The sequence below is a fragment of the Adiantum capillus-veneris genome, chromosome 16, assembly GCF_014529385.1.
Source record: "Adiantum capillus-veneris isolate H3 chromosome 16, ASM1452938v2, whole genome shotgun sequence".
Lineage (NCBI taxonomy): Eukaryota > Viridiplantae > Streptophyta > Polypodiopsida > Polypodiales > Pteridaceae > Adiantum > Adiantum capillus-veneris.
The window spans coordinates 88,473,088-88,483,715 of record NC_140946.1 but is presented as its reverse complement, the minus strand read 5'-3'; the positions used below and the strand labels follow the sequence as shown (position 1 = coordinate 88,483,715).

General features: G+C 44.5%; 1 protein-coding gene across 1 annotated transcript; it reads left to right on the top strand.

The window, feature by feature from the left end:
• The first annotated feature begins 1,586 nt into the window (after window positions 1–1,586).
• Window positions 1,587–5,041, top strand: LOC147439409 (senescence/dehydration-associated protein At4g35985, chloroplastic-like). The gene is made up of 4 exons (XM_086485262.1): window positions 1,587–2,804; window positions 2,852–3,006; window positions 3,912–3,996; window positions 4,738–5,041. Exons 1-4 carry the CDS (start codon window positions 1,822–1,824, stop codon window positions 4,925–4,927), a joined length of 1,413 nt encoding a protein of 470 aa, XP_086341388.1. The 5' UTR covers window positions 1,587–1,821; the 3' UTR covers window positions 4,928–5,041.
• Window positions 5,042–10,628: the final 5,587 nt, after the last annotated feature.

Here is a 10,628-nt window from a genome sequence, read left to right as displayed (position 1 = left end):
CAAAATTAATAATGATGAGAACTGTGAATTGATGCTACTAGATATCCCTGCATGGCTGAGAATGTATACACTAGCCAAGGAAAATCCAACTTTAGATATTGCTAGGCTACATGATTTAAGCGCTAACATAAATACTATTATTAAGGCAAATACAAAAGAGAAAAAGGAGTGGCGAGAACATTCTCCTTCATTCATTAGGAGATTCATGGAGTTATATGGAAGGAAGCTCAAGAATGACCCTATGATGAGGCAAAGGAGAAGAAGCATGTTGCAAGGGGCTCTTGAATACCCCTTATCTCCTCCCACGAACCCAACAAGTAACCTAATCCTTGAGGAGCTGGATGCAGATGAGGCAAAGGTGATCAAGAAAGAATTCTTAATCGATGGCACCATTATGGGTAAAGCAACACCTCCTAAGGACACTTACACCAACCCCTTCATTGTGGACAAACTTTTGGAATTGATGTTGCGAGACACCCAACAAAAGGTAATGGGCTGCCCCTTCACTATGTCTTAGTTTGAGACACAAAAGGTGTTCCCAAGATTTGAGATGTGTCCTTGTTGATGTCAAAGGGGTCATCTCCCTCACTAGCGGAGACCAATACTTCACCAATCAGTGTTGAAATATCCATAGGCCTTTTATTGAATGTGCGTGTGATTTTATGGGAGAAGCTTGCACAGATGGCAATGTTTGTGGTTTGATCATGCTTTGTGGCTCTCGATCTATAAGGTAGAATCTTTCTTTCCAGCTGATTCTTTAAAAAAGGCCACACTTAAGTTCTTGAAGTGGGTCTCTACTGAAGGATAAGAGGCAATCAAAGCCCTATTGATACGTCTTGTATAGAGAGAGAGAGAGAGAGGCTAAAAGACTATGTCAAACATGCTACCTCTTTCACCAACCACCACCCAATTCACACCAGGCTCAATTATCCACCCATATTACTTATAACTAAGCCTTGCGTGACCACCACCTAAATTGTATCAACAAATTTCTATGGCAAGGCCAACCAGCAAGAGTGCATTCGCACAAGTGGGGGTTAACCCCTACTGCATGAGCTAAGCAAAAGCTCTTGATGGGAGTGTAACTTTGCTGATTTGCTCTCTCTACCCTCGCCACTCTGCCACTCTCTCACGCAAATGAACACACAAACTCACACAATGCAACATGCAAATAATATTGTTGCCGTCAGCTCAACGCTGCCAATAGACGTGCGAAATCGTACTGACTAGTTTTTTCGGAACATTGCCTCAACAGTATCTCACACGAGCATAGGCAGGATGGGATCAATGGCCCACGCCTATTTCTCGAAGTGGGGGCATCGTGGACCGTCCGATGTTGCGACGCGCCCCAAATTTACAAGTTTTGCTGCACCCGAATTTATTTATTTTCTTGAATTTATACAAACCGCATCGGACGGCTCAGATCGCACCCGATCCCCGAAATGGGCGTGGGCCATTGATCCGCTCGTGCTCATGTCCGTGTGAGATAGTGAGGAGGGGGGAACACTGAGAGAGAGAGAGAGATTGAGTAAGCAAAAAGGTCGCCGATAGTGGCACTCAGCTAAAGGGCCACCTGTAATTTGCGCGTGTCAACGCGACATGCTATCTGCGTCGCGCGCTCTCTCGCGCTCCCTTTCCCTCCACCCTTAACACGTTCGACAAGTGAAATCATTCGCCATCGAAACCCTACGAATCGGGTGCCTCCGGGGGCATTCTCCTAAGAATCAGGTTCTTTTCTTGCTCTGATCTTTCTGCACGAGATCGTTACACTATCTGCAGTTTTGTGCGTACATTTGCTTGAACTTGTGTCAACCCATCAGAATGCCTTGGTTTACGAGCAGTGCCAAGCAAGGGGGCTCATCACATGGTGGCAAGAAGAAGAAAGAGGAAGATGCGGTGGCCCTCGAGCCCACAGAGACGGAAGAGGTTGAGGTTGGCAACTCTGTTATTGTGAGTCAAGCCCAAGGCTCCTCCCAAGGCTCTGAAGAGACTCTGCTCAAAATCCCTGGTGCTATTGTCCACCTTGTAGATGGTGACGAGAGTGCCCACCTCGCCACAGGTATTTTCTCTCTTGTCCGCCTTGCCTCCCAAGACGGTAACGGTATTGCTGTGTTTGCCAAAGTGGGAGATGATCTTCAATGGCCTCTTGCCAAGGATGTGCCCACTGCGAAGCTTGATGAAAATCATTATTTTTTCACCCTTCATGTACCCCCTGAGGCTGAAGACGGTGAAGTTGATGATCGGACACATGGACATGATGGCCCTGATATGCTAAACTACGGTGTTACGTTTGCTAATGATGGTGGCAACTCCTTGCTCGCTGAACTAGACAAATACCTTGAGCAGTACAGCTTCTTTTCTTTGCCTCAAATTGTACAAGGAGCCCCAGAGAGAAAAGCAGAGCTTGAAAAGGAAGTGAAAGAGAAGGGGAAGGGGCACCTTGATCGGCTTGAAGAATTTCTGTTTGGTAAAACAAACCCACCTGCGAAACCCGTCACCATACCAGAAGATGCGAAACTCAATGCAGTACCTGCATCCATATCATCCCCCGCAGAGAAGAAGAAGTATGTGGAAGAGAAATCTTCTGCTTACTGGACCACCCTTGCACCTAATGTGGAAGAGTATAGTAGCAGCATGGCTAAGGGCATAGCTAGTCAGTCCAATACTGTTATCAAGGGTCTCTTTTGGTGTAGTGATGCCACTATTCAACAGCTTGAAAGGCTTGGGGACTACGCTAAAGCTCGCATCAAAACAAAAGAGAAGCCTAGCCAGATAAGCCCCCGCACAATGAGGAATCTTCGCAGGTTTGCTAACTAGCTTCTTACTCTGCGTGTGTGTGAGATAAGTAAAGAGTTGTCTTTTTTATTCCTGGCCTCAAAGGGGTGTTGGCCGGAATCATAACCGCCACAGGATTAGCGAGTGGTTCAGTGATGAGGTCTAGAGCAGGCAAGAAGTTTTTCAGGATGTTACCTGGCGAGGTGGCTCTGGTTTCGTTAGATGTATTTGGTATGCTCCAAACCCTCTGCATCAGTATCATGCTTTTTGGTGATTTTGATGGCTTTACGAATTCTGTGCATGCAAGTAGCATCTTTGGTGCCAATTCTATGTGTACTTTCTAGTGCGTTTGGAGGGGCACAGTCATCACATGGTATGGATGAAGTTGAATGACCATCGTGCAAAATGAATGTCAGGGTTTAGGAGGTGCTTATGCTTGAGAGTGAAAATGACTGTTTAAAATGATCATTAGTTTGTCGCGGAAGAAGTGAACAGGAGACGGAAAAGATGCCTAAGAGTTTCCCTACATGCGCAACGTTTTGCTTTTACTGAAACTTTCTGTTTTCTTTCTCATCATCATGTCAAGCTGCTCTTTAGTCAGCCTATGGGCCAATTGTTTCCTGTTGTTTGGACGTGTTTAGAGTCGTTTCTCACCAGCGAGGGTTTAATGTATACTGGAACCCCAGCTTGGAGGCGCCGTTGACCCCCGTTAGCCTTAGCTGAGGGTTCGCAAGCAGCAACCATTTACCAGCTGTTAAACTTTCCATCTAGTTTGGTAACTCTGCCAATTCCGGTGGACTAGAGAATGGGAGAGCAACGTTAACTCTGCCCGCAAGTGCAAAAGTGAACTAAGGTACTCGATGGGGGTTAAATCCAGCATACCCCCGCTCATGCAAAAGGCCTCTTATACTTAGAAGTTTGTTTTGGGAAACCAATATCAAATTTTAACTCCTATAAGACATGTAAAAATCTTCTCCACTTAGGTGGTTGCCTTGTCCCTACTGCTTGCAGCCTGCCTCTATTCAAAGCCATGTCTCTGTGTCATGGGATTGTATAAGCATCGGTTCACCTTATTATGAGCAATTCTGCAAACTTCACCTGACTATCTTTGTTTGGTCTGTGACTTCGGTATTCAGTGAAAGTGTTTGATGCTGTGGAGGTGGCCGGAAAGAGTGTGTTGACCAGCACAAGGGTCGTCGCATGTGGAGTGGTTTCACACAGGTACATCTCCAGTACTGCAGTTGCTTTCAAATTGACATTGTCATGCGATAGATTTCTAAAACCGACCAGATTTGTTTGGAAAGACTTGTAGATTGGTGAAAGAAAAGGAACGTGCGTTGTGAGTTTTAAACTTGCCAAAAAAGTTGTACCAGGGTGCATGCATACTTGAGCACTTGCACGCACAAACCTGTTGTAGGGGTCAATGCACATGCATATTATGTCTGTTTTTTTCTGGGAGAATTGTCAAAGTGCCTGTGATGTTTGTGGGAATCCCCAAAATACTGCTCAAATTCCCAAATTCTAATGACCCCTCATATTTGGCAATTCCGACAATGCCATTAAAGTTTTATCACAGTTATGAAAATACATCCCATTAATCTCACAAACACCTCTCATGACATTACGTTCGGCTGTTCATCAGAGGAAGATCGGTTCTCTATCAGCAGAAGATGATATGATCAAGATTTTTGATGGTTCTTGGTGTGAGACAGTTCACTATTTTCAAGACAAAAATGCCACTATATATGGAATTATTGGTCAAACTCATGCATTTTAGACACTTCAAAGATAGATTGCTGTTACTGCAAAGGACAATTATGTTTGAATTGGAGCAATTCATCCAAAATTGGTGGGAACTTTTATAATTTCAAGGGAATTTCTTCAAAATATGGGAATATTTTTGGTAATTTTCCCTTTTTTTCCGTGTCGTATGTTGATGAGTGTAGCATGTGATTTAACCAGGTATGGAGAACAAGCTGCAGAAGCAGCTCATGAAGGACTATCAACAGCTGGTCATGTGTTCAGCACAGCATGGACGATCTCAAAAATCCGTAAGGCCCTTAATCCCAACCGGGCCTCCTCGTCCAAGCTCTCCAAGAAAGCTCTTATGAAGGCTGCCCTCAAAGGAAAAGAGCCAGTACCTGCATTATAACCCATACATTATGCTCACCAGTGTTAGGAAAAACCCGGGGTACAATGTATTTTAACTAGCTACAATGTATTTTAACCAGCTAAAATTATAAAATCTCGGTTAGATTTTGAGCTTGCCTTGAAGAAAACCAGTAAATTCACACAAGTTTGTGTAAATACCGGCAAAAGCTTCAAATTTTTGACTTAAAAACCGGTAGAATTTCAAGTTTGCCCTTATTTTCTTCAGTTGGGAAAAGTGTATTTTTCTAGTATCCTTCCTCTACCTCTCATTCCTTAGTAAAATGTTGTACAATTCTATTAAAAAGGAATTTTGTGTAGTATATCTTGTCATCAGAGCATGTTTTTGTGACATTATGTCCTTTGAATAATTATGTGCCACGGTTAGTAAGCATTATAAAAGGTGCAAAAAGAGATTTTCTTGTAAATAAAACTGCTCGTTTCCTAATTCAAGTGCTTTTAACACAAGAAAGTGTTATATTTGCCTAAAAAATCTTCTTATGGAAACTTGAAAGCTTTTTTAAACATAGAAAGTGTGTAACATTTAATGCACTAGTAACTTGTGTGTAGCGGACATTGATAACATAGTGAGCATTTCATTAAGAAGTTCTTAATGAGCATAGAAAGTACTTAATTTGAGAAAGCAACATAGCAATTTCCATCTAGTTAATTTGGCATTGACAATACTTGAAAGGAGAGAAATAGAACATTTGACAACATTTGAGGACCGGATTTACATGGAGCTGGCAATCCCCCCTCCATATAGGTTTTGTATTATGGCTTCTCCCATCAAAGGAGACTTTTGTACAATACAATCTTTGTATTCTTTGATAAAACTAGTTGGTGTAATGAAGATCCAAGCTTCATACACCACATTATGTTCGAAAAACACACCTAGTGTCCCTAGTCTCGAGACCTCACACCCCTTCAAAAATGGTGAGAGCTAGCAGGGAATGAGGATAGATCCAGAGGAAGAAGAGGTATCTTACGAGAAAGAAGTATTCTCCTCACATAATCATTTTAATAGCATAGCTTAGCTTAGTAATTAGCATGGTAGAGGAGATGAGCATGCCATTGAAGCTTGGCTCTTGGTTGGATTTGCATTCCATAGCCAAGAGTTGTTGGTGTAGGCTTTTACTTCTCAATGCTTGGAGAAGGAGATGGAGTTCTTGCTCAACACAACATGTGTGTGTGTAGCAAAGTGAGTCTAAAAATGCTAAGCTCTCTCTCTCTCTCTCTCTCTCTCTCTCTCTCTCTCTTTTTGCTCATGCTGGCCTCTCATTGGCTCTTGCAAAGCTTAGCCAATCACAAGTTAGAAGCATAATTGATAGCCTTCTGACATGTCCCCTTTCCCCTTTTGTGAAAGCTTTAGGTAATTAAATAATTCAACTAAACTCTCATTGGACCTCTTAGTCTTCTGACCAATAAGTATCAGACAAGCCATTGGGCTGTGTTAACCCTCACGGCACACGGACACTCTATGATCTATAAACGTTGTATTATTTAGAGTCAGGTACCGGGCTTGTCGGACCAATAGGAACAGGGTAAGGGTGATCGCCGATGACAGGCGCACTCTAACTGGAATATTCAAGGAGTTAGTTGGCTAAGTATGGGCGCCCAAGTGTGAATGGGGTGAGCTCATATAAAAGCCACTAAACCTAATTTTTACTCATTCTCTCATTGTGCAATAGAAGCCGCTCTTGCTCCATCTCCACCTTCTCCTTCACTATCTTCTTGTGTGTGTGTGTGTGTGTGTGTACGTGTGAGAGTGTGTGTGTGATCGAGCGTTGCGGCGGCACGACGGCGGCGAGGCGGTTGAGCGCGGCGTAGCGGCGTCTCTCTCTTCTTCGCGGCGCGGGAATCCTTCATTCGCAACTACGCAGGAAGGTGAGTGACACACCATTCTTCCTTGTGAGCTTGTCTGTTGTATGACTGTGTGCTAGGAGCTTTTGTGGCTCGCACACGGCGCGTAGCAAGTCCCTAGCCGTGACATTTTTGGCGCCGCTGCCTGGGAGCTGCTGCGCGTGAAGCTCCAATGGCGACCTGTAAATTGTATTGAAGCTATTTTTTATGTAGGAAAGGCGCGGCTTAAGTTTGATTATTGTTGTTATGTAAAAACAGTAGAGAAAGACACAATGTTGTTGATTGCATTCAAGTTTTCTGTGTTCTGTTAAGCTCTGTTTTGCTAGTTCTATTAAGCTTAGATTTCAGCTTACATAGTTAGCATTTCTTGCGTTTCTACGTTTTTTGCATTTTCTGATTTGCATTGCACAGTTCTGTCAAGTTTCAATTTTCTGCATTTTCTGTGTTTTCTGGTTTGTGCATAGTTAAGCGCACAGTTAGTTGATTAAGTAGGTTAGTAATTAGGTGAACCACTGATTAGCAGGTTAGTAGGTAGGTGGGACAGTAAATAGTTAGGTGAGGTCAACGCGCACCAAAACGCGTACCAAATAATATCCAAAAAAAAGAAAAAAGAAATTAAAAAAAAAAAATAATAAAAAAATTCGAAAAATAAAAACGTGAGTGAGGGGGAGGTTATAAAAACGGACGGGAAAAAATCGAAAATATTTAAACGTGAGTGACTGGGGGGATCACTAAAAGTTTGATTGGGATCATTTCCTCAGGCCCAAACCCAGGCCCAGGCCTCAGTCTTATGATTTATACTAAACTCACTCTTATATATATACCCTACCCCCTCAAGAGGGAATGAGAGCATGTGGGGCAAGTCCTCCACTCTCCTCCCTTCTCTTCCCACTTGCACCCTTAGACTTGCTATTTGGAGCCTAGTTCCCCAGCTAGGAAAAGACTGTTTCGGGCTTTTCTGGAGCAAAATAGAACCAAACGGTGGGCTGTAAAGCACAGTGCGTCCCTCCTAGCGATACGCTCGTTTCGAGCTATCACACGGCCCATTCCACGACACGCTCTAAAAAATCTAGCAAAAAAACAAACAAAAAACACGTAAAAAACTAGTCACAAGGCCTCCTAGAGCAGCTTTTTGACACCTGAGGGTATCAAAAGCACATGCACTTACGCTCTGGGCGGGTGCTAGAACACGAGCATATTGAGGGTGCCTCTGTTCATACGGACACCCATTACCCATCCACGATAGGCTCTAGACCCTCCGCGGGGACACAAGGTAGCACCACCCAAGACCCTAAAATAGCCGCTAGTGATTCCTCCTCCGACTCAGAAATCATGGAAGCATACCCTACCCAAAACACTGAGAGAGAAGGCCATGCACCTCCCGAAGCTCCACAGCCTAGTACTAGTATGTTTAGCCGTTTCATGGAAACATTAGGTAGAGCTACTCGCTCGGAACCTGATGCAAATGAAGCACACGAAGGGGGTGGGGAAGTGGACTCTCCTTTCACATCGCACGTGGACCCCACACCCCCAAAGAGTGTCCATGTGGATATCCTGCCAACTTATTACCAAGAAGGCCCTGTTGAGCTGCCTCCTTCAGAAGTTCCCTCTAGAGTACCGTTGGTGACAAGTAAAACCACGGGGAGCAACATTGCTTCTACCTCACAAGAAACCGTTAACACGTCGACTCTAGAAGGATTGTTCATTAATGATCATTGGACATACGACCTCCACACTGAGGTGTTGACGGATCTACACTCTGGCGACGCCTACCATGTAGGATGGATAGAGATTGTACAATCCACCTCTAGTGCCACGAGCATCGAAGATCAACAGAAAATGATCTGTAATGTTATCCATGGCATTATTCAATCAGAAAGGAAAAACCGAGGGGTAAATATACTCTCAACTGGCCCCATGAGTTTTCTGGATACGAGCAAGGCTCAACAGCCTACTCTATCACAAATGGAGACTCCTCTAATGAGTCCCATGGACCCATCTTACGTCATTTCACATGGGGTCTTTATGCAATCTGAGCCTCCGAGCGACAACTTTAGCTTCCCTAACTTGGCTCAACCCTCTATTAAGGAAAACACAGTGCTCACTCCAGGGATAGGCCTGATAGAGAATGTACCGATGACATCTACGGTTAACGCAGTGCCACTACCTAGTGTCATAGTACCTAATATGGGGCCTCGACCGTATGTGCCTCTAGCCCCTTATGCACACATGGCCCCCACACCTCCAATTGTACCACTTGTTTATGCTCCTCGAGTGCCGCTCCCTAGTCCTTATCCGAGTGGACCTATGCCCGGTTATGTTCCATATCCTGCATCATCCACACATATGCCAAGACCGGTACCCGTCCCTCTCCCACATATGATTCCAAGAGTACCTCCACCGGCCCTGCCTCCTCACATAGGTGACTTGGCAGCGTTTGCTCAAACCATAGGTCGATCTATCGCGGAAAATATGCGTTATGCATCTGATAGAGAGCCTAGAAGTAAGGCAGTACAAATTGCCAAACTCACGCAAAAATTCAATGGGGACGAAGATGCTAGAAAACACATTGAAGTGTTTGAACAAGTATGTGATTCCTTAGGGGAACGCAACGAACTACATAAGTGCAATGCCTTAAGCTTGACATTAAACGGGAAGGCTGGAGATTGGTATAGAACCCTAAGGGTGGACGAGAAAACAATCTACCCTACCCTTCGAAGGTTGTTTCTAAAGGAGTACATACGAGAAGGTGTGCTTTGGGGTGTAGCATCTCAGCTACAGAAGGTCGAACGTAAGGAAGGAGAGTCAGTAAGGGACTTCATTAGTCGTCTAAAGCACTTAAACTCTCGCTGCCCTGTAAATGAGCGCTTCAACAATAACCAACTGCTTGATCGATTCATTCGAGGGTTGAGGAATGAAGGAATCTATAATGGACTAGTGATTAGAGGTATCACAACCTGGGAAGATGTCACTGCCAATGCAATCCAATTAGAGGACAACTTGATGATAGCAGGCATGAGGGTGTCTACTGACACGAGATCCACTAGCTCACAAGCCATTGAGTATGAACCCATGACTGCAAAGCGCATTGCCAATGAGCCAAAGGTATTTGAGACATTCTTGACAGACCTCACCAAGGCAATCCAAGAGTCTCTTAAGGATAATCGACCCCCTCAAAATAGTCACATGTATCCAAGAAGGGAGCAACAATGGTGTTCCATTTGCTTAGGTCCACATAGCACTAGTGAGTGCCCTACGTTTAGAGTAAAATTTAATGGAACTTGCAACGCATGTGGTAGGTATGGTCACCAAGCTAAGGATTGTTTAATGATCAAACGTATGATGGCAAATAGACCACCTGTAGCCTGGACGGATGCACCTCGAGCTCCTGTATTGATGCCTGCTCCACCTGTTGAGCAACTACCACAACACATGGTCCCTAGATCTCAAAATGTTGTACAAGCTACACCGCTACCACCTCCTGTGCTAGGACCGTAGCCCCCGCATCCAAGAGTCGCCCCTATGAACCAAGTGGGTTGCGAGCCATCTAATGCTTATGCAGATGGCTGTGAGGAGGAAATAGACACTAGTATTGCCTACGGACCTGATACATTGGAAGAGTGTCCTATATACTACATGGAAGATTGTTGGGGGCAAGTCAAGCCGGTTTATCAAGCGGCTGCTCTCGCATCCAGAGGTCAAAATATCAACACCCAGGCTAGGAGGCCACCTCTTCAATGCTACGAGTGTGGTGGACCACATCGGGCAGCGGAGTGCCCTATTAGGCTGCAAAAGAATGCTGCACAGATGCAAATGAATCAAGGGAGCACGTCTGCAATGCC

Coding starts and splice junctions, on each gene's coding strand:
- LOC147439409 (XM_086485262.1), top strand. CDS start 1,822: ATGCCTTGGTTTACGAGCAGTGCCAAGCAAGGGGGCTCATCACATGGT. Junction 2,805..2,851: donor ACAATGAGGAATCTTCGCAG/GTTTGCTAACTA, acceptor AGATAAGTAAAG/AGTTGTCTTTTTTATTCCTG. Junction 3,007..3,911: donor GGTTTCGTTAGATGTATTTG/GTATGCTCCAAA, acceptor TTCGGTATTCAG/TGAAAGTGTTTGATGCTGTG.